The sequence below is a fragment of the Salvelinus fontinalis genome, chromosome 27, assembly GCF_029448725.1.
Source record: "Salvelinus fontinalis isolate EN_2023a chromosome 27, ASM2944872v1, whole genome shotgun sequence".
In the NCBI taxonomy this organism is placed as follows: Eukaryota; Metazoa; Chordata; class Actinopteri; order Salmoniformes; family Salmonidae; genus Salvelinus; species Salvelinus fontinalis.
In genome coordinates, this window is record NC_074691.1 from 3,157,732 (window position 1) to 3,181,842 (window position 24,111).

General features: G+C 49.8%; 1 protein-coding gene across 3 annotated transcripts; it reads left to right on the top strand.

The window, feature by feature from the left end:
• The first annotated feature begins 4,301 nt into the window (after nucleotides 1-4,301).
• On the top strand, nucleotides 4,302-23,483 carry LOC129824874 (double-stranded RNA-specific adenosine deaminase-like). Of its 3 annotated transcripts, none has more exons than XM_055884407.1 (16): nucleotides 4,302-4,400; nucleotides 8,347-10,119; nucleotides 11,434-11,681; nucleotides 11,873-12,062; nucleotides 12,211-12,359; nucleotides 13,000-13,135; nucleotides 13,435-13,667; nucleotides 13,854-14,010; nucleotides 14,318-14,486; nucleotides 14,592-14,685; nucleotides 15,043-15,159; nucleotides 17,855-17,982; nucleotides 18,328-18,510; nucleotides 20,201-20,313; nucleotides 21,380-21,579; nucleotides 21,748-23,483. In XM_055884407.1, the coding sequence occupies exons 2-16, from the start codon at nucleotides 8,488-8,490 to the stop codon at nucleotides 22,115-22,117; spliced, it is 4,119 nt and encodes a 1,372-aa protein (XP_055740382.1). In that variant the 5' UTR covers nucleotides 4,302-4,400; nucleotides 8,347-8,487; the 3' UTR covers nucleotides 22,118-23,483. The 3 variants fall into 3 exon arrangements, with proteins under 3 accessions (XP_055740382.1, XP_055740384.1, XP_055740383.1); XM_055884409.1 differs by having other exon boundaries at nucleotides 21,380-21,507; XM_055884408.1 differs by lacking the exon at nucleotides 4,302-4,400 and adding an exon at nucleotides 6,593-6,750.
• Nucleotides 23,484-24,111: the final 628 nt, after the last annotated feature.

Consider the following 24,111-nt stretch of genomic DNA (forward strand, 5'->3'; position numbering starts at 1 on the left):
CTCTTCCCACTCTCTCCTCTCTGCTCTTCCCCCTCTCTCCTCTTCCTCCTCTCTCCTCTTCCCACTCTCTCCTCTCTGCTCTTCCCCCTCTCTCCTCTTCCTCCTCTCTCCTCTTCCCCCTCTCTCCTCTCTCCCCTCTCTCCTCTTCCCACTCTCTCCTCTTCCCACTCTCTCCTCTTCCCACTCTCTCCTCTTCCCACTCTCTCCTCTTCCCACTCTCTCCTCTTCCCACTCTCTCCTCTTCCCCCTCTCTCCTCTTCCCCCTCTCTCCTCTTCCCACTCTCTCCTCTCCCCCCTCTCTCCTCTTCCCCCTCTCTCCTCTTCCCACTCTCTCCTCTTCCCACTCTCTCTTCTTCCCACTCTCTCCTCTTCCCCCTCTCTCCTCTTCCCACTCTCTCCTCTTCCCACTCTCTCCTCTTCCCACTCTCTCCTCTTCCCACTCTCTCCTCTTCCCCCTCTCTCCTCTTGCCCCTCTCTCCTCTTGCCCCTCTCTCCTCTTCCCCCTCTCTCCTCTTCCCCCTCTCTCCTCTTCCCACTCTCTCCTCTTCGCCCTCTCTCCACTTCCCTCCTCTTCTCTCCTCCCTCTCTGTTCCTCTCCCTTGTCTCTCTTTATTCCTGCTCCTCTTCTCTCCTCCCTCTCTGTTCCTCTCCCTTGTCTCTCTTTATTCCTGCTCCTCTTCTCTCCTCCCTCTCTGTTCCTCTCCCTTGTCTCTCTTTATTCCTGCTCCTCTTCTCTCCTCCCTCTCTGTTCCTCTCCCCTGTCTCTCTTTATTCCTGCTCCTCTTCTCTCCTCCCTCTCTGTTCCTTTCCCTCTCCTCTCTTCTCTCTCTGCTATGCAGCTATTACTGTGCAGTTGAGTTCTCAAATATCAATGGACTTGCACATATTGTACGTACACGTAGAGACACATACACAACACTCACACACACATATACACAGAGAGGGAGAGAGAACATGAAAGTCACTCACCGTGGAGCAGAGCTGAGAGTCCAAACAGACAGATAGCCACAGACTGCCTCATGTTGCACCACTGAACATAGAGAGCCGAGAAAGAGATGGGGAACAACAGAGACGGAGAGAGAGAGGCAGGGTAGAGTGGAATAGAGAGGGAGGGAGGCAGAGCAAGTCAGGAGCAAGCCAGGCAGCAACAGATGGAGAGAAGAGAGAGAGAGACAAGGAATGGGAGGGTAGGGAGGCAGAGAGGCAAGAAGAAAAACAAGCTGAGTGCATAGGAAGACAGAGAAGGAGAAAAAGGGAGGTTTGATTGGTGGAGAGGGAGAGAAGCTGACAGCAAAACAGGAAGAGAGGTACAGGGAGGGAGAGAGGGAGAAAGAGGAGAAGAGGCCATAGTTACTCTTAGAAAAAAAGGTACCAAAAGGGTTCTTCGGCTGTCCCCATAGGAGAACCCTTTTTGTTTCCAGGTAGAATTACACTATATATACAAAAGTATGTGGACACCCCTTCAAATTAGTGGATTCAGCTATTTCAGCCACACCCGTTGCTGATAGGTGTGGAAATAGGAGCACACAGCCATGCACTCTCCATAGACAAACATTGGCAGTAGAATAGCCTTATTGACAAGCTGAGTGACTTTCAACGTGGCACCGTCATAGGATACCACCTTTCCAACAAGTCAGTTCGTCACCTGCACACATTTCTGCCGCGGTCAACTGTTAGTGCTGTTATTGTGAACCGGTAACATCTAAGAGCAACAACGGCTCAGACGCGAAGTGGTAGGACACACAAGCTCACAGAACAGGACCGGCGAGTGCTGAAGCGCATAGCGCGTAAAAATCGTCTGTCCTCGGTTGCAAAACACACACTACTGAGTTCCAAACTGCCTCTGGACGCAATGTCATTTCAAGAACTGTTCGTCGGGGGCTTCATGAAATGAGTTTCCATGGCCGAGCAGCCGCACACAAACCTAAGATCAGCATGCGCAATGCCAAGCATTGGCTGGAGTGGTGTAAAGCTCGCCGCCATTAGACTCTGGAGCAGTGGAAACATGTTATCTGGAGTGATGAATCACGCTTCACCATCTCACGGATGCCAGAAGAACGCTACCTGCCCGAATGCATAGGGCCAACTGTAAAGGTTGGTGGAGGAGGAATAATGCTCTGGAGCTGTTTTCCATGGTTCGGGCTAGGCCACATAGTTCCAGTGAAGGGATATCTTAACGCTGCAGCATACAATGAATGATATTCTAGACGATTCTGTGCTTCCAACTTTGTGGCAACAGTTTGGGCCCTTTCCTGTTTCAGCATGATAATGTCCCCGTGCACAAAGTGAGGTACATACAGAAATTGCTTGTTGAGATCGGTGTGGAAAAAATTGACTGGACTGAACCAAAAGGGGTTCTTCAAAGGGTTCTCCTATGTGGACAGCCGAAGAACCGTTTTAAGTTTTAGATAGCACCTTTATTTTCTAAGAGTGTAGAGAGAGGTAGTGAGCCAGGTGTTAGCAGCAACGGTGAATGAGAGGGCAGAGAGGAAAGGGGAAGAGAGGAAGGAAAGCAATAAGTTGTTTTGATACAAATGGAGAGACTATGTTCTGGATGGAGAGACTGTGTGAAAAAGGGAGAATTGCCCTGATACATTCAATAAGGAAGTGTGGAGGCTAGCATGAGCGGGGAGAGGGGGATGAAAAAGCAACATATAGAAAATAGTTAGTGAAGGATGGTGGGAAAAGAGAGAGGGCCAAAAAACTAAGGCAGCAGTATTGAACACTGCTCTGATGAAGGTTGGCACAGCCACACATTATAACTTCTAATTACTGTGGTCTAAGTAGCTGTGCCACTAGAGATCCTGGTTCGAGTCCAGGCTCTGTCGCAGTCGGCCGCGACTGGGAGACCCATGGCGCGGCGCACAATTGGCCCAGCGTCATCCGGGTTAGGGGAGGGTTTGTCCTGCAGGAATGTTCTTGTCCCATCGGGATCTAGCGACTCCTGTGATGGGTCAGGCGCAATGCACGCTGACACGGTCGCCAGGTGTATGGTGTTTCCTCCCACACATTGGTGCGGCTGGCTTCCGGGTTAAGCGGGCATTGAGTCAAGAAGCAGAGTGGCTGCTGGGTTGTGTTTCGGAGAACGCAGGACTCTTCACCTTCATCTCTCCCGAGTCCGTAACTACCAATTGGATACCACGAAAAAGGGGTAAAAACAAATAAATAAAAAATAACTTCTAATTACAGTAAGGAAGTGACCCTTTGAACGTAAGCAGATAGGCATGTGCCTAGGGGTAGAGTTTGGGTTTGTTTGAAAATGCCCATTTGTTTCTATACTTGACTGAAAGACTTCTGATAATATGATGCACTGACTGTAGCCTACTGGACATTACAGTGATGTATTTCAGTTTGATCCGCTGTGACTTTGAGCAGGACAGAGGACCCGAGTTTGTTTCATGTTTTTTACGTTTACATTTAGTCATTTAGCAGATGCTCTTATCCACAGCGACTTACGATTTGTGTTTTGTATGACGTCTATGTGGACTTTTGTGTGTTCTGTTTGTATATTGTCTATTGCTGGCAGCACCTTCTCACTAAGTCAAATTCCAGTTATGAGTAAATGTACTTGTCGAATAAAGGTGATTCTGATACTAAATGGCGTGGTGCTGACACCTACTGGGGGATGTAATAAGTGCAATTTGCAGGAAACAGTTGGAACATGGATCCAGTCTGACCCATTGATTGGTGGATAGTATAGCAGCCTATAGCTCTATGGGTTGGTGAGCGTCCAGGCACTGCAGTAGGCTGTGATGTGATGCTGTAAATAGTTCACTAACGTGTTCATTACAAGATACAGGGCTCATGTTTGTATTTTGTTGGATTCCCCCTGCAATATATGGGGCCTTTTTTCTCCACCGCCTTCTCTCACCTCTATCCAGCCAGCCATGCTTTGGGTCTTGAGTCTGGTTCCTCTCAAGGTTTCTTATAGAAAGTAAATCCCTATAAGATGTACTAGCTCTTTGCAGGGTTCATGCCCACTAGGCCGGGTTTGTGGCAAATCAATTTGTGGAAGGTTTTGTAGCATACATATTACATTTGATTTATTTTTGTATTTGAGACCTGATTAATCCAGTCCCAATCCTAAACAAGGGAATGCAATAGCAGTGGCTTGGAGGTACTGCTATTCTACCATGTCCTATTCACCTGCCTAAATGAATCCAATCGATCTGCCGCAGCAAAGGTATTCCACCTTGTCTGGTGTTCTTTTGGGGGGGGGGAGGGGAGGGGGGGGGGCGCACTCTGCAGTAAAACGGGCGGCGTCACTCCAAATGCGCCAGGTAAACTGTCGCAAACTAGTGATGTCATCATGCGCCCCCCTAACCCCGTTGTTTCTTTGTCGACACTGTCGCTAGCGAGCAGGAACTCGGACTGATACAAAGCTTCAATCGCAAACCCAGGTAAATTAATTACATTTTTAACTCTATTTTTACCTTTCGTGTTAGTTCAATTGAGATCTATATTTGGTTTCGCGCTAACTGCATAGCTTCCAAATGCGACTATGGTTGTTTGCACGCTTGTGCCGCAGTGATGCTCAATCAATGCTAACGTTAGCTAGAAAGCTATATAGCTAGCTAGTCAATCCGCGCTATGCATAATTATCATTATTTTCACTGCATTTGACGTCGCGTTGCATAATTGTTTACACTTGGGAGTTGATTGGGAAAGTGTTTCTGGAACAAATCGACACTTGTGCATGTTATTTGCGATGCACAACCGCGGTTCTGCGTTATATAGTTAGTGAACCCGCTTGGAGCCTCCATCTGCGCAATATCTTGTTCGGAACATGCGTGCGCAGTCCAAACGACAACCATCCATTCAATGATGGCAGTTGAGTTGATCTCTACGGCGGGTTGCTGAGAGAAATTAAATATTTACCAGGGTATTCAATGTGTAGTGTCAGTTAAAACCAAGACAGCTTGCCTAACGTTTAGCCAATTTCAGGTTATAGTCATGGAGGACTTCAGTCAGGGGATAAACGCCTGTGAGAGCGACAGTAAGAAGGGAATTGAGGATTAAGGGGGATATACTGAAAAACGACTGTAAAATGACCAATTGGATCCTATGTCCATCCAGCGACAGACATCGTTGGGGATCGGAAGCGGGATGAAATTGCACACTGATAGTTGATCCTCCTGTCCTCCTAGCTAACTAGTGCGGGGTTCACTTTGACTGGGGGGAGGGGAGGGGGGTCGGAAATGGTGTGCAGCAGAACCATTCCATAGAAAAAATAAACATGAGGGTTATTCAGTGGGGTCCTTAATTCCACACTCAAGCTGATGGCAGCAGTGATTATTAGTTAGCTTTTGGAAACATTTTCAACCGCGCCAGTGATAATTAACAGACATGCTCTTGCGTGGCTGTGTTTGATTGACCATTGAATGCATGCATGCGTATCCCTGCGTGATGGAATTGGGTTTGATGCGCGTTCAAAACTGGGAACTCTGAAATCTCATACCTCAGTGCGTTCAGAGACAACTGGGAACTCGGGGGGGAAACGAGTTCCGACTGGGACACGTAGTTTTTAACGGTCATCCAAGTCGGAAACACGGGCATCTTTCTAGAGCTCCGACCTCAAGATTACTGACGTCATTATTTGACCTCGTTTTTTTTACCCCTGAGTTTCCAGTTGTCTTGAAAGCACCAATGTCTGGGTACAGTGGCCACGAGCTATATCCGGCAGCTGCTGCTTGCTCAATTAAACTGTTCTGCTTGTGTTTTTGTCACAACAATAGTTTCACGCAACAGCAGCTGTGAGACACGACAAATAAGAGGTGATCTTGAATTATCATATTTTGTATAAAAAAAAATTGGGGGGGGGGTTGAATGTTTTGGAGTTAGCCTATGCATATATAGGCATAATTTCTGAAGGCTTTCTTGTCCAAATTGATATTTTCTAAAATGTAATTGTCTGTCTAGAACGGATGCATTTTATAATACATATTGGCTTACTGGATAATAAATAGAAATAATGATTGCTTTCGCATTTCAATCAATATACTGTATCCTCTAACAAGAAATACATCCTGTTTGACAGAACACTACGGCACATTTTCATTCACATGACAAGGACCGATTATTTTTTAAATAATTTGACATAATTATATTATAAAATCCACATGTTGTGATAAAAATAAATTTGATGTACATCCAAGTATTCAAACAGCCTAGGCCTTGGTACCTTGATCTTGCATCAGTTTTGGCTACATTCTTACTCTAGCTAGTGAAACATATGATAAACTATTGCATCACGTGACTCGCCCAGACTGGCTACAGAGCGTGTCTAGAGAAAGGAAAACGAAACTATTCTGCCCCTTCGTGCTGTTTCTCGTGTTAAGAAACTGTAAATGCAGACTTTCTATGCGTTTATTATAGGCCTATCCATAATTTCACATTGTAACGTCTGGTATACGTGTCTTGAATGGTAGGTACTAGATGTCCCTTTGAAATTGAGAAGCGCTCGTGCGGTATGTAAAACAAAAAAAACAAAAACGTTTTGGGGGGGATGGTAAAATACATAGAATTTTGAGAAATATAGCCAACTAGTTGAATTACTTTTGTATTTTGATAGAATGTAACTGTTTATCTCTAGACTGTTTGAAGTGTAGTCAACTTCTGACCCCGGTAGCACGCGCGCAGACCTCAAGATCTCTCTGCCATTCAAAAGTGACTGAAACCTACTCGCCTTTCAGCCGCCTTCAGGCCAGGTGGTGAGGTGGTACATCTGTGTTTTATCCCACGAACTTTCAGGTACGTTCATTGAATTAGTTAATGTCGTTCTACTGTCATCGAGTCGTTTATGCAACCCACTAAGCATGAACTTGATTTATAACACTTTAACCAGGGGTATACCCCAATTCTGTAATTCAAATAGAAATGACTCATCAATAATCCATACCGCGGCGTGTTTTAGGAACGGGAACATACCGAAAACAAGGCCAAACAATGTCTGTTTGGTCCATGGGCCAAAGACGTCCTAATATTTAATGCGCAGCTCTGAATATTCATATTGCCCAAGGAAGCAGCAGAGGCAACTGAATTGAGCCATGCTGGGTTGTTATTTTGGCCGTCAGTTGCCGGCTTGCATTAGGGTCAGCCAGATCCCGCTTTGACCCGGGGGCACCGGACCCAGTGCTGCTGCTGCTGTCCGTTAACATTGCCGTGAAATAACTCGCTCCCGCTCGTCGTTATATTATTATTAATATGGTGGCATTCATAGCAATCGTTTTGGGAGCAACATGACAGACAAGTTTATGTTGACTAGCACCATGCCTGGCAGGGCTGAAATCTGAGGAGCAGGGTTGAGTGTCTTCCTGTGGTCAGTGACAGATATCATTGAGTGCAGGGAAGAAGCTTTGTGGTATGGCATTTTCATTAAAAATACCCCCACCACATTATGTTCTATGCCCTAAAGATTTATATGTAATTGGCATGAAATTACTAGTGCGTATTAAATATTTTAGCTGAGAAAATAATCAGCAAATTAATGTCAGGTTTGCTGTACTAGAAGGTGCCCATAATATGAAAAGGTTTTTAAAATATTCCTGTATGTTCTATGGCAAGAAGTCGGTGCTCAACCAACGTGATCAGAGGTGCAACCTGTGTAGACATCATTGGACTCTCATTAGCACCACCAGCTGAAGAAATTCCCCTAATTGTCTTCCCCATGCCCTACACAAACTTGTCCATTCCCGTTGTGATTATTCTCAAGAAGGCCATTGAAGGCTGAAACGTCAATCTTTTAAACTTGTCTAATAAAACAACTTATTTTTAATGGTGAGCGAGCGTTACTCCTTTTCCGCTCCAATGTGTGTTCTATAGCCAACCTTTTATCAGGTTCAACATCTATTACTTATTTGCTGTGTGTTTAGTCTGTCAAAAGTTAGTGGAGCAACTCCTGTCCTTCACTGACCACCTTGAATCTTTTCTTTCCTTCTGCCTTTCACTTTCCCTTCCTATGTGAAGCTGCAAATCATCCTTAAACCACAAATACAACACTTAAGCCACAACCATGAATTATAAATTTCGGACCTTTTATACATGGATCTCGTTGCGGCCAATTGGGTCCAACAGCATGTGACAGGATGGAGTACAGTGAGACTGTGTAGTGTGTAAAAACATATATGTAATTTGTCATAAGCCCTTGATCTACACTTCCTGTGTTTTTCTCCCGCCCCTTTTCCATTTCCATCACGATTTTCCACAAGATTTTGACCAGTCTTATGTCCCTAGTTTCTTCTTCATATTGCTTTATATTTGGCTCTTTATTTTTTATTTCATGGCTCTTTTCCTCACCCACTCAGTCACTTTTGCTTTCGCTCACACCCATCTCGTCCTCTCTCTCAGGTGCTGACTGCCACTTTGCGATCATCGCCCACCCGGCTATTCTGCCAGGCTGTGTTGCCTCAGTATCCAACACAGAGACGCATCCTCCTATCTGCTGCGTAACAGGCGGCCCTGGTCCCCCCTCAACCTGCCCCCTGCGCTATGAGCAGAGGACGAGGAGGGCCCCCCATAGAGCATTACCACCGACCCCCTCTTCCCCAACTGCAGGCTAAGCAACAATACTACAGAGCTGGACCCCTGGGATTTCACCCCAGAGGCCCTCCACAACAGGCCCCACACCCAAACGTTCATTCATACCTAGGCCCAGTCCCCCCTCTAGTACCACCCAGTGCCCACTCTCAGCCTCTCTACCCCTCCGCCCCTCCCCCACCCGGTCACAGCCCAGCCCTGAGTCAGCAGAGCTCTTGTCCCAGTGGTCCTAACTCCTTCAGGCAGCAGCAGGTCCACTTCCTGAGGGGACAGAACACTGAGGCTCCCCAGTTTAGGGTGAGCCCCAGAGGGGCGCAGAGCTTGGGTCGAGGGGGACCGAACGGACTCTATAACGAATCAAACCAGGCCCAGGCAGGGTACAGCAGATACTCCCAAAACAGCTCTAGGGGGAGAGGGGGATACAGCAGCGAGCGAGGCAGAGGGAACGGTAGGGACTTCGGGTACCCACCCAGTCAAGGACCCCCTAGAGGACTAACCGGCCCTAGATTCTGGAACCAGAAGCAGACTTTAACCCAAAAGCAAGGCTTCAACAGACAGTGGAGCCTTCATGCAGACTGTGCTGACAGGCCGTCTTTCTCAGAAGGCTTTCAGAGTTTATCCTTAGACAGAGAGAGGTCCTACAGAGGAAGAGTTGACAGAGGCGACAGCTTTGACAAAGCTTCTGTCTGTAGTAGTAATAATTCAAACAACAAGAGTGCCCCTACGTTTCAGCCACCCGACATCCGAGAGCAAGTTTTGCAAGCCTTGGCAGATTTGAGCCCCGGTGAGAAGCTACAAGCAAAGTGTTTGGCCAAAACGCTGCGGTGCCCCAAAAAGTTTATCAACCAGGCCCTTTACGGTCTCGAGCGTGATAAGAAAGCTTCAAAACACGGTGAAAGTCCTCCAGAGTGGACTGTCTACGTAGAAGAACCGGAAAGTAGAGATTCTGATCCGGAAAGCCCACGTTCCCAACCGAGGGAACATTCTGTGGAGTCACAGGAAAGGCCTTCAGAAGAAGATTGCTCTCACTTCCTGTCTGTGAAGGAGGAGGACGTTGTCATCGAGGCTGAGATCCAGCAAATTGAAGCGCAGGGTCCTGAGGGCAACAAAGAAGAAGATTACTACGTAGAGTCCGATTCACACTCCTCTTCCTCAGAATCATCTGAGTCATATCGGCAACATTCCCAGTCCCAAACCCAACAGCCCAGTATCAACAGCAGCAGTAACGAAGAGCTTGACCTTGACGCGAGCGACATGGCGGACTGCGGCAGTAATCAGAAGGAGTTGATCCTGCAGTATCTGCTGGAGGCAGGGGAGGCCACGGCCCTGGTGATCTCCAAGAACCTGGGCCTGAGGGGCGCCAAGCAGGTCAACCCCACCCTGTACGCCATGGAGAAGCAGGGCGACGTGAGCCGCAACGCAGAGGTGACCCCTCACATCTGGGAGCTATCTGTCCATCGCAGGGAGAGGATGGAGAGGAGCCTCAAGGCCGAGCGCAGCGCCCCTGCAAAGGTCGAAGGAATGGGGTCCGGATTCCAGGCGGTGCCACCCGGATTGGAGTGTCTGGAGGCCAACGCTGAGGCGGTAGGTGGACACTCACACAGCGAGGGGAGGGGGTAGGTGGACACTCACACAGCGAGGGGGGGGGGGTAGGTGGACACTCACACAGCGAGGGGGGGGGGGGGGGGTAGGTGGACACTCACACAGCGAGGGGGGGTAGGGTAGGTGGACACTCACACAGCGGGGGGGGGGGGGGGGGGGTAGGTGGACACTCACACAGCGAGGGGGGGGGGGGGTAGGTGGACACTCACACAGCGAGGGGAGGGGGGTGGGTGGACACTCACACAGCGAGGGGGGGGTAGGTGGACACTCACACAGCGAGGGTAGGTGGACACTCACACAGCGAGGGGAGGGGGGTAGGTGGACACTCACACAGCGAGGGGAGGGGGGTAGGTGGACACTCACACAACGAGGGGGGGGTAGGTGGACACTCACACAACGAGGGGGGGGGATGGTGGACACTCACACAGCGAGGGGGGGGGTAGGTGGACACTCACACAGCGAGGGGGGGGGGTAGGTGGACACTCACACAGCGAGGGGGGGGGGTAGGTGGACACTCACACAGCGAGGGGGGGGTAGGTGGACACTCACACAGCGAGGGGGGGGTAGGTGGACACTCACACAGCGAGGGGAGGGGGATAGGTGGACACTCACACAGCGAGGGGAGGGGGATAGGTGGACACTCACACAGCGAGGGGAGGGGGGTAGGTGGACACTCACACAGCGAGGGGAGGGGGGTAGGTGGACACTCACACAGCGAGGGGAGGGGGGTAGGTGGACACTCACACAGCGAGGGGAGGGGGGTAGGTGGACACACACAGCGAGGGGGGGGGGGGTAGGTGGACACACACAGCGAGGGGGGGGGGGGGTAGGTGGACACACACAGCGAGGGGGGGGGTAGGTGGACACACACACAGCGGGGGGGGGGGGGTGGTGTAGGTGGACACTCACACAGCGAGGGGGGGGGTCGGTGGACACTCACACAGTGAGGGGGGGGGGGGGTGGACACTCACACAGCGAGGGGAGGGGGGTAGGTGGACACTCACACAGCGAGGGGGGGGGGGGGGGGGGGATTCATTGACGTCTTCCTGAATTTGGGAGATCCCCTCCCTCACTTGGAGCCCGTCTCCTACGAAGGGGAGGATGAGTGTGGCAGTTACCCTAGTAACATAATGTTGGTTGTAACATTGAGGGGTGAACATAGCTCTGTAGATTCCGAGTTGAAAATGCCAGGTCTGGAGCCCTTCACCCCGCCTGACACCGATCCCACTGACCCTCCAACTTCTGCTCCACTTCTTTCTTTCCTCACCTACTTCCTCCTCTTCATCCCTCTATCAGGAGGATGAGTCGAACGGAGGGCAGTGGGCGACCGACGATATCCCCGAATTCCTCAACGCCATCAGCCGGGATGGAGGGGGGACAGTAGCAGTCTCCCTGGCAGCGCCCCCACCTCAGAACCTCCGTGCCAAACTCCAGGAGGTGAGGGCCAAGAACCCCGTCAGCGGCCTGATGGAGTTTGCCCAGTACCAGGGACACAACTGCGAGTTCCTGCTCCTCGACCAATCAGGGCCCTCACATGACCCCAGGTCAGTGATGTGATAATGTTCCCAACCAATCATGTTTGGCCATTGCTGATATGTCTAAGAGGAAACTAGCTGATTGATTTAGCAAATTCAGAAAAAAATTGCATGAGAAAGTGTGACGAAGAAATATTAAAAAATGTGTTGTCCCTGCTCTTTTTCGCTACCTCACTCCCTTGTATTTTTCTCCCTCTCAGATTCCGTATGCAGGTCATGCTGGACGGCAGGTTGTTTCCGGTTGCTGAGGCATCTAATAAAAAGGTGGCTAAGAAAGATGCTGCCGCAGCAACCCTGAGGATTCTGCTGCGTGAGATAGAGGGGGGAGGGGCTGAGGAGGGGCTCACTGCAGGGGTGGACCAGGCCATGGACCCCACCTCTGACGTCCCTGTAAGTCTGAAGTGTGTTTGTGTGTGTGTGGTTAGTAATAATCAATGTGCTCTGTTGTGGTTGATTGTGTTCTAAAGGCCAAAGATTTATGTCTCTTTTTTTTTCAATCCTTTTATAACTCTCTGCTCTCGCTCTCCCTCTCTGTCAGGAAGTAGTGGAGGGTCCGCCCCAGGCCCTGTCCCGTTCCCTGCCAGGGGGTAAGAACCCTGTGTCCATGCTGATGGAGTACAGTCAGCGCACTGGAAACCCCATCGAGTTCATCAACACTGGACAGGAGGGCCCACCTCACGACCCACGGTATCCATCTGTCTACATCCTTCTCATCAGGGATGAGGTCAATTCGAAATGAAGTCAGTCAATTTAGGAAATAAACTGACATTCCAATTCAATAATTGAAAAAATAGCATCCATTTTCAATGATTTCTCTATAAACTGAAAAGGAGAAGCTATTTATTTCACGTTTTTCCATTTTTGAATTTAAATTCAAATCACTTCCTGAATTGAGTGACTTCAATTCGAATTGAGCCCAACCCTGCTTCTCATTTTTCTCTCCCTGGTTCTCTCTTCTATAGATAAATGAATCTTTAGGAAGGTGGGCCTGCCCTCACCTCTCTCCCTCGGTAGCAGTTCTGTATGTCCTGGATGACTTTGATACTGCAGCAGTCTGCTGACTGGATGATACAACAGCACCTCTGTCTCTCTCTGCATATAACCTTCCCCTAGGCACCTACAGTACTGTCCCGCAGTAATCTGATACTGGGAAGTGTGACCATCTTTGTCCCTCTCTTTCCCCCCTCTTCCTGAGTGCTGTAGTCTCTGTGAAGCAGATTCACAGCTCAACTCTGATGCCCCCATGTGGTTAGAGAGGAATGTCCTCTTACCTCTCACCGATGTATGTTTAGGATGTATAAGTTAGTCTCTGCTCCCTCCTCCTCAGGTTCATGTTCAGGGTGAAGATAGGGGAAAGCCTGTGTGCTGAGAGCTCAGCACCCAGTAAGAAGGCTGCCAGGCAGCTGGCTGCAGAGGAGGCAGTCAAGGAGTTAATGGCCGACGGGAGACTGCAGCTCAACAAGGTGAGTAAAGGACTCAAACATGGGACTGAAAGACGTTTAAACTAAATGGATGGGTCCCTGAAAAAACACTACCCCATCTATTTAGGATTTAGGCTTGACAAGCTAGCTAGCTGTTTAGCTATGGACTGGCAGAATGTCATAAGACACAGGCATGTGGCCTTCTCTCATTGTGCCTCCGGGCCGTGATTCTAAGAAAAGATCCTCCGAACACTAAGATCACTCTTCCCTCCTCCTCTCCTCCATCTTTTCACTGCCTTATCTCTCTTCTCCCTCGCTCTCCATTACCCCGTCCTCTCCAGCCCCAGTTTCCCCTGTGTCTGTCTGGTGATGAAGGGGGCTTCATGCCCGCTTGCCCCTCCCTGCCCCCGCTGACAGAGGAGGAGCTGCGTTCTGCCCACGAGGCGGGGGTTGGTGACCTCATCAGCCACCTAAACAACAACGCCGTGTCAGGCCTGCTGGAGTACGCCCGGGCCAGGGGCTTCGCTGCAGAGATACGACTGGTCGGGCAGTCAGGACCACCGCACGAGCCCAAGTCAGTACACACATTCTTGCCCACATACACTAACATACACACTCTAAAGGGTCATTCAGAGTCCACAGCTGCAGAGCTGTGGTAGTCTGGCGGTCCATTGTGACATATATAACACTATGAAAGCTAACGGTTGAATATTGTAAAACGCGGCTGTGCAAACATGGATGTTTAACTCTTCTCTCTCAGGTTTACCTACCAGGCTAAGCTAGGGGGCCGCTGGTTCCCTCCTGTCTGTGCTTCCAATAAGAAGCAAGGGAAACAGGAAGCAGCTGATGCAGCTCTGAGGGTTCTGATTGGAGAGGCAGAGAAGGCTGCCCGCACCGGGGAACTGACCCCTGCAGAGGTCAATTTACCTCTATTACTATAGTACTTTTTAAAACTCTGGGTCAGGACCCACACTGGGCTTTGGGTGTGTTAGAGGTGGGTCGGGAGTGAGGAGAATGCTAGAATCACACACCATTTCCTCTTCATTTGGGTTGCTGGGAGATTATTTTGGGTCACGGGAGGACAGTGATTTTCTCATTGGGTCTCGAGCTGAAAAAGTTGAATGCCTGCTATACTATGAATACACTGTTAATACTGTGATTCTGCTAGAACCTACTTCTGTGACTGGTGGGCCGTCCATAACCTGTTATTGTTTCTGTCTCTAGCTGCCACTGAGTGGTGGGACAATCCATGACCAGATCGCCATGTTGAGTCACCAGCGCTTCAACGCCCTCACCACACGCATACAGCACAGTCTTCTGGGAAGGAAGATCCTCGCCACCATCGTCATGAAGAGGGGGGAAGGGCTGGGGACCGTGGTCAGCCTGGGAACAGGTACCTGCCGTGTGTGTGTACGCGAGAGAAAATAACAAGCCTTTTGGGGTGATTTTTAACCCATTGAGATAAAATAAATGTATTTTTGTTTGATTTTCTCCTCAGGAAATCGCTGTGTTAAAGGGGAGGAGCTGAGTCTTAAAGGGGACACTGTTAATGACTGCCACGCAGAAATCATCTCCAGGAGAGGATTTATCAGGTAGGAAGTTACTGCTGCTCATTCATCTTCCATTCTGTCCTTTTATATAACCACTCTTTTCCCCTTCCTCCTTTGCTCTTCGTTTTGATTCCTTTATAGCTACTCTCCCTGCCTTTCTGAAACCTCCCTCTCTCTCTACAGGGTGTCATATGTCAGCTGTGAAGTCATTACAGACTATGATGTGTGTTAATGTGTCTGTGGAGTCCATCTGGTTAGTTGTAGTGTATTAATGCCACTTCCCAGATCCTCTTTCTCCACCAGTCTCCCTTTATCTGTGTGTTGGATCCTGGACACTTTCACTGATCTGAATCACTCAAATGTGGATTCTACCTTTCATGTCACCCCCCCTCTCTCCAGGTTTCTGTATGCTGAGTTGCTGAAGCACTGTGAAGGATCAGAGGACAGCATATTTGAGCCAGCTGAGGAGAACAAGCTCCGGATCAAACCTGACACCACCTTCCACCTCTATATCAGGTGGGCCTACGGAAGATGTCTCTTCCTCGCTGTTTGACCCTTCAACCCATGGCTCATTCTTCTCCACCTACTGTCTTCTCTCCCCTTTCCTTCTGTGCCCTGGAACTCAACTGGGCCACCAACCCACCCCCACACACACGTGCTTCTAGGAGTTTGAGAAGCCAGCGTTTTTTTTCTGCATTGAAAAGTCTTGGGCGGGCTGCTTACGTGTTTTCGGGCCACGTATGTCAAAACAGTAGAATAAAAAAATTTATGTTTAGATAATGATTTCCGGGGTGGAAAAACGTTGTCAATGTAAACTTAAGACTAAAACCAGATATAAAGTATGTAGAAAAGATAATGGCGCTATATGTTCTATAATAAGATCTTCTTTGAGAACTAACAATGACCCAAATAACAGCTAGACAGTCAGGGGGAATACAAAATTCCCCAAATGATGCACTCAAAAGGATTTTTGTCGTGGCATGGGGCCCCATTGATTTTGTTATAATGTTTGAGTCCCTCAGTTCAAATAAGCCATGAAAAAATGTGTAGAATTGCAAATTTTGTCACCTCTGAAATTTAGTTGGCGACCCCGCCGTTGGCCACGCCCACCACCTAAGCCTCATTTTGATCCAGAAAAAACCCTGAAAGATACTTCTAGTTAATGACCTGCTCCTATCCACACACATATATACACTGCTCAAAAAAATAAAGGGAACACTTAAACAACACAATGTAACTCCAAGTCAATCACACTTCTGTGAAATCAAACTGTCCACTTAGGAAGCAACACTGATTGACAATAAATGTCACATGCTGTTGTGCAAATGGAATAGACAAAAGGTGGAAATTATAGGCAATTGGCAAGACACCCCCAAAAAAGGAGTGATTCTGCAGTTGGTGATCACAGACCACTTCTCAGTTCCTATGCTTCCTGGCTGATGTTTTGGTCACTTTTGAATGCTGGCGGTGCTCTCACTCTAGTAATAGCATGAGACGGAGTCTACAACCCACACAAGTGGCTCAGGTAGTGCAGCTCATCCAGGATGGCACATCAATGCGAGCTGTGGAAAAAAGGTTTGCTGTGTCTGTCAGCGTAGTGTCCAGAGCATGGAGGCGCTACCAGGAGACAGGCCAGTACATCAGGAGACGTGGAGGAGGCCGTACTTGGAGTTGACTTGGAGTTACATTGTGTTGTTTAAGTGTTCCCTTTATTTTTTTGAGCAGTGTATATATCTCGCTCTCTCCCTCCCTCGCTCTCTCCCTCCCTCGCTCTCTCCCTCCCTCGCTCTCTCCCTCCCTCGCTCTCTCCCTCCCTCTCTCTCTCCCTCCCTCGCGCTCTCCCTCCCTCGCGCTCTCCCTCCCTCGCGCTCTCCCTCTCTCGCGCTCCCCCTCTCGCGCTCTCCCTCGCTCCCCCTCTCGCGCTCTCCCTCGCTCCCCCTCTCGCGCTCCCCCTCTCGCGCTCCCCCTCTCGCGCTCCCCCTCTCGCGCTCCCCCTCTCGCGCTCCCCCTCTCGCGCTCCCCCTCTCGCGCTCCCCCTCTCGCGCTCCCCCTCTCGCGCTCCCCCTCTCGCGCTCCCCCTCTCGCGCTCCCCCTCTCGCGCTCCCCCTCTCGCGCTCCCCCTCTCGCGCTCCCCCTCTCGCCTGCGCTCGCCCTCGCTCCCTCTACCTCTACCGCTCTACCCCTCTCGCGCTCTACCTCTACCGCTCTACCCCTCTCGCGCTCTACCTCTACCGCTCTACCCCTCTCGCGCTCTACCTCTACCGCTCTACCCCTCTCGCGCTCTACCTCTACCGATCTACCCCTCTCGCGCTCTACCTCTACCGATCTACCCCTCTCGCGCTCTACCTCTACCGATCTACCCCTCTCGCGCTCTACCTCTACCGCTCTACCCCCTCTCGCGCTCTACCTCTACCGCTCTACCCCCTCTCGCGCTCTACCTCTACCGCTCTACCCCCTCTCGCGCTCTACCTCTACCGCTCTACCCCCTCTCGCGCTCTACCTCTACCGCTCTACCCCTCTCGCGCTCTACCTCTACCGCGCTCTACCCCTCTCGCGCTCTACCCCTCTCGCGCTCTACCTCTACCGCTCTACCCCTCTCGCGCTCTACCCCTCTCGCGCTCTACCCCTCTCGCGCTCTACCCCCTCTCGCGCTCTACCCCCCTCTCGCGCTCTACCCCCCTCTCGCGCTCTACCCCCCTCTCGCGCTCTACCCCCCTCTCGCGCTCTACCCCCCTCTCGCGCTCTACCCCCCTCTCGCGCTCTACCCCCCTCTCGCGCTCTACCCCCCTCTCGCGCTCTACCCCCCTCTCGCGCTCTACCCCCCTCTCGCGCTCTACCCCCCCTCTCGCGCTCTACCCCCCCTCTCGCGCTCTACCCCCCCTCTCGCGCTCTACCCCCCTCTCGCGCTCTACCCCCCTCTCGCGCTCTACCCCCCTCTCGCGCTCTACCCCTCCCCCTCTCGCGCTCTACCCCTCCCCCTCTCGCGCTCTACCCCTCCCCCTCTCGCGCTCTACCCCTCCCCCTCTCGCGCTCTACTTCTCGCGCTCTACTTCTCCCCCTCTCGCTCTACTTCTCTCGCTCTACTTCTCCCCCTCTCGCTCTACTTCTCTCGCTCTACTTCTCCCCCTCTCGCTCTACTTCTCTCGCTCTACTTCTCCCCCTCTCGCTCTACTTCTCCCCCTCTCGCTCTACTTCTCCCCCTCTCCTCCAGTACTGCTCCGTGCGGAGACGGGGCGTTGTTTGATAAGTCGTGCAGCGAGGACGCGGGGGACGGCCAGGGCCACCAGCCCCTGTTTGAGAACGCCAAGCAGGGCAAGCTGCGCACCAAGGTGGAGAATGGTGAGTTACAGCCAGATGCCATCTGCAGGACCGTTCCATGAGGATCCCCTCTGTTACTGAGGACAAGCACATAGAGCCACCATGTTGCTTAACTCCCCTCTCTGCAGGCCAAACAGAGCAGGACTACACATTCACACATCTGCTGCTGCTGCCACAAACACACCTGCTAGAAAGCACAAATATCCCAATGGATTTGAATGTTCCAATCTAGAGCCTGGACTGTGTGCTTCTAGTGTACAACTATCACCTTGACCACTGGCTCTCTCATACACCCTATTCCTCAAACTGCACGGCTTTGTCTTTGGAGTCAAAAGTATGCCTCAAGGGTGTCTGTGCCATGTGTAGGTGAGGGCACCATCCCGGTAGAGTCATCGACCATCTTGCCCACCTGGGACGGCATCCAGCACGGCGAGCGTCTGAGGACCATGAGCTGCAGCGACAAGATCCTTCGCTGGAACGTCCTGGGTCTGCAGGGAGCCCTGCTCTCCAACTTCCTCCATCCTATCTACCTGGCTTCAATCACCTTGGGTGAGGAGGGAGGGCAGGAGGGAACGATTGGTGGAAGGAGAGATGAGGGAGGGGACAGTTAACATTTGAGAGAGGTTTGATTTGAAAAAGAGTGAGGGAGGATAGATTGAGTGTGGGAGTAAAGGGAGAGGGGGGTCAACGGTCACCGTTGGCTTCAGTCATGTTTAACAAACTCCACTCATAAGTAGACCACAGATCTCAATCCCAAACTACACTGTCCTTATACTGTAGGAGTCATGTCCAGCTAACTATCCACCCAGACAGTCCCTGGCTGACTCTGTCCTTATACTGTAGGAATCATGTCCAGCTAACTATCCACCCAGACAGTCCCTGGCTGACTCTGTCCTTATACTGTAGGAGTCATGTCCAGCTAACTATCCACCCAGACAGTCCCTGGCTGACACTGTCCTTATACTGTAGGAATCATGTCCAGCTAACTATCCACCCAGACAGTCCCTGGCTGACTGTCCTTATACTGTAGGAGTCATGTCCAGCTAACTATCCACCCAGACAGTCCCTGGCTGACTGTCCTTATACTGTAGGAATCATGTCCAGCTAACTATCCACCCAGACAGTCCCTGGCTGACTGTCCTTATACTGTAGGAATCATGTCCAGCTAACTATCCACCCAGACAGTCCCTGGCTGACTCTGTCCTTATACTGTAGGAGTCATGTCCAGCTAACTATCCACCCAGACAGTCCCTGGCTGACTCTGTCCTTATACTGTAGGAGTCATGTCCAGCTAACTATCCACCCAGACAGTCCCTGGCTGACTGTCCTTATACTGTAGGAATCATGTCCAGCTAACTATCCACCCAGACAGTCCCTGGCTGACTGTCCTTATACTGTAGGAATCATGTCCAGCTAACTATCCACCCAGACAGTCCCTGGCTGACTGTCCTTATACTGTAGGAGTCATGTCCAGCTAACTATCCACCCAGACAGTCCCTGGCTGACTGTCCTTATACTGTAGGAATCATGTCCAGCTAACTATCCACCCAGACAGTCCCTGGCTGACACTGTCCTTATACTGTAGGAATCATGTCCAGCTAACTATCCACCCAGACAGTCCCTGGTTGACACTGTCCTTATACTGTAGGAGTCATGTCCAGCTAACTATCCACCCAGACAGTCCCTGGCTGACACTGTCCTTATACTGTAGGAGTCATGTCCAGCTAACTATCCACCCAGACAGTCCCTGGCTGACTGTCCTTATACTGTAGGAATCATGTCCAGCTAACTATCCACCCAGACAGTCCCTGGCTGACACTGTCCTTATACTGTAGGAGTCATGTCCAGCTAACTATCCACCCAGACAGTCCCTGGCTGACACTGTCCTTATACTGTAGGAGTCATGTCCAGCTAACTATCCACCCAGACAGTCCCTGGCTGACTGTCCTTATACTGTAGGAGTCATGTCCAGCTAACTATCCACCCAGACAGTCCCTGGCTGACCCCCTCAAACATCCATCTCTTTAAGTTACTCACCTCTCCTTGTCAGAGTACTATGATGTAAATGATCATCCTTGTTAACATGGAAATACACTGACTCACACACTCTTCTGTTATTCTCTCCCTCTTTCTTTACCTGTCACTCTCTCGCCCCCCCACTCCTCTCTCGCACCCCTTCCTCTCTCTCTATCTTCTGTTTTGTTTTCCCTGCTCTTGTCTCTTATATTTGTCCCTCCAGGCTACCTGTACAGCCATGGCCACCTGACACGTGCTGTCTGCTGCCGATTGGCCAGAGACGGCGAAGCCTTCTCCAAGAGTCTACCTGCTCCCTACACACTCAACCACCCCGAGGTACTGAAAAGAGAATTTTGTTCTCTAGGTTCATAACCCAATTTAATTATATTATTCAGTCTGCAAACCAGAATTTGTAAGATCCTGGTCAAATGAAACAGACTGAGGCCCAGCTAAATAGTCAAAAATGTTTATTCACGGAACGTTCTAAAATCAAGAATACAAAACAATGCATTTTATACTGGCTTCTCACGCCCACACATTCACGCAACCATACGCACACACACACACACACACACACACACACGCACACACAGACGCACACACATACATACACAGATGCACACACATGTCCTGCTACCCAGCCGACAGAGATTAGTGACCTTGTCCTTGAGACGTACTCCCTGTTCTCTCCCAAATCTCTAGTCAGGTTGACACCAAGCTCAGACAGTCTGTGTTTATAATACCATAAAGACATATTGTCTTTACCCTAATTCTGACTAGACTACACATTTATTGATTATGATTTTATACATTCTAATCACTTCCATACAATTATATGTTTCAGGGTGGAATATTCTAATCATTCAATTAAACGATAATTCTCACCTAACAGGTACACATACAGAAACACACTCAACCACCCCGAGGTACAGAAACACACTCAACCACCCCGAGGTACAGAAACACACTCAACCACCCCGAGGTACAGAAACACACTCAACCACCCCGAGGTACAGAAACACACTCAACCACCCCGAGGTACAGAAACACACTCAACCACCCCGAGGTACAGAAACACACTCAACCACCCCGAGGTACAGAAACACACTCAACCACCCCGAGGTACAGAAACACACTCAACCACTCCGAGGTACAGAAACACACAGTACAAACAGCCGCTCCAAGCCTCCAGCATAGACATTAACGCAGACACAAAAATTGCTTTCCGCCCTGTTTAAAAGTGTTGATTCATCTGAAAGGACTTATTTAGTCTAATTTCAAATCAAATGTTATTGGTCTCGTACACATATTTAGCAGCTGTTATTGCGGGTATAGCGAAATGCCTATAATTGAACACACTCTTCCTCTCCCTTTACTCCACTCCATCTCTGTCTCCCTTCAGGTGGGCAGGGTGAGTGTGTATGACTCGACGCGTCACACAGGGAAGACCAAGGAGTCCAGCGTGAACTGGAGCCAGCCAGACCACATCACTGTGGAGGTGCTGGATGGGACCAAGGGCAAACTGGACGGGTACGCACCCCGCACCACAACTAGAACCAGACCCTCAGACCTCATCCACCCTCATCCAGATAGCAGCACCAGGTGGTTAACCTGGGCTACACAGGGCCCCATTTCAATAGAATAGCTATCACTATTTCTACTCCATATTGAGTAGTGGCATTTAATTCATATGAAAAACATGTTGAAAATGTTTCACTCCCAGCGCAGTAGCTTCTGTGTTTTCCTAAACCCTGTTTGTCTTCCCTCTAGCCCCAAACTGGACGTGTCGCGGGTCTCCAAGTCCAACATCTTCCGGCAATTCCGGTCTGTATGCCAACAGTACGGGCGCCAGGACCTGCTGGCTCTCCCGTCTTACGCCCAAGCCAAGATGGCCGCCATGTCCTTCCAGGTCGCCAAGCAGCAGTTCTTCGATGCGCTCGGTAGCCATGGTTACGGAGCCTGGATTGGCAAGCCATTGGAGGAGAAGAGCTTTGACGAAGCGGCGGCCTCCGATGGCCATGGGGCAGGAAGTGTTGCTAATAGCAACCAGGGGTACAACAACAACAATAGCTATGGAAGCACAACCACTGACTATAACAGCAGCCAGTGGGGTAGTAGTGCGTACACACAGGCCATGTAGAAGGGAGGGAGAAGGGAGGGTTGGCTAGAGATGGAAGGACATGAGCCTGGAGGACAGGGGGGGAAGGGAGGAGAGGAAAGAGGAGCTAGCAGCGAGTACTGTATCTTCTTGAAAGAAGGGGTAGAGGTCAGACAGAGATTGTCCTTTCCAGAGTTACTGAGATGGAGGGAGGGAAGGGGATAACAGGCCAGCCCAAGGGGTGAGGGTCAGACAGCAGCAAGAGACATGGAGAGAGAATGGGTTGCTACTGCTACACAAAACTAACAGAATATAGAAAGAGAGGGGAGAATAGGGGGCTTAGTAAACATGATGACTATGTGATGTAGTGACATTCAGAGCTGCATAGCATGCACTACTGCTCCACTGTAACAGTAGCCCCAGTACACTCTATCTTCACATTTACATACAGGAAAAACCCTCCCTGCCCTTCTCATACGCACACAGCCCTGTCTCTAGTTCAGACACCCTACACCTGACCCTGTCCTACTCGCCAGCCAGCCATTCAATCACGCATGACTAGTTTAATCTGTACTTATCGGCCTGAGCATGGATAGTAGTGATCACACTTTATTTATATATAAACCAGCCTTGTAACGTTTAGCTACTCCCCGACCTAGTAACCCACCCCTTTACACTGTTGTTAATGCTATGGCTACGTCTACAGGTCACAGCCTGCTCCATCCCATAACTCTTGACTGTAACATAGATTTGATGATGACTAACTAGCCTAGATCATAATTCTTCTGTTATAGTTGTGTCCTATGTGGTGTGTATCGCTATTGTTCTTGAGTTTTTTGGTGTTGTCACTCGAGGGCCACGTCAGAAAGGACAACGGTGACGTTGAGAACTGCTGAGAACAAGTAAATCAGCTACTTGTTCTCATTTTAGTATTCATGTTAGGGGGGGTCAAAGTTCAGGTAAGGATAAGTGATTACTCGTAGTTGTGATAAAAAAGAGAAGAAGAGAAAGGCTTTGCACTCTTGTCCTTCCTAGCGTGGCCAGAATGTGGCCGGCGGGTTTTATGCGGACAGGGAGAAAGACTGGTTTGTTTTTATGTTTTAGTTCAGTCTGATCAAATACATTCAAGGGTGAAGCAATATATACATCATGTACATACAAATACATAAATACACAGATGTATATGCAATAACAATGTTTGTGTAGGGTATGTATATATCTCTGTGTGTGTATGTATATGTATATATTATGTATATATTTTGTAAGTCATGCCTAAAATTGATTTTCTATTGACTATTTTTTTGAAACGTTTTAACAAGTGGATGACAGAAAGCTTTCTTTTTTTTTATGGATGGAAATTCTGTCAAGTTTTAAGTGATTATAAAGACCGGCTTTGTAAAAGCTGAAATGTGTGTTTGTCTTTTTTGAAATGTATACTAAAGCCCTCATAACCGTGGGTACAGACTGTTAGCCAAGTATAAACACTACAGTCACAGTGAACACACTTTTGAGAATGTTTATTGGGTGTTTCTTCAGTCTTGTTTGTCTCTCGTGCAGAAAGAGTAATTGGTCATTTAAGCTATGGACTCCCTAGTGGTGTGTGTGTTATGGATTCTACTGTTTGTCTTCAAAGAGGATGTTGTCTGGTGGAGGGTTGACCTTTACACAACACTGATGTAGGGAACGGAATAACAGTGCTGTGTGCGTTTACCAGTTATTCAGTCCCTCAGTGGGACAGTGAGGGCACGTTACATCAGCGTCTGTCTAGTTGATTTTCTCTGACAGCTGAGTATTGCCAGGCTAGGCCCGGGGAGCTGTGAGTCTGGCTGAACTGAGTATTGCCAGGCTAGGCCTGGGGAGCTGTGAGTCTGGCTGAACTGAATATTGCCAGGCTAGGCCTGGGGGTGCTGTGAGTTTGGTTGAACTGAGTATTGCCAGGCTAGGCCCGGGGAGCTGTGAGTCTGGCTGAACTGAGTATTGCCAGGCTAGGCCCGGGGAGCTGTGAGTCTGGCTGAACTGAATATTGCCAGGCTAGG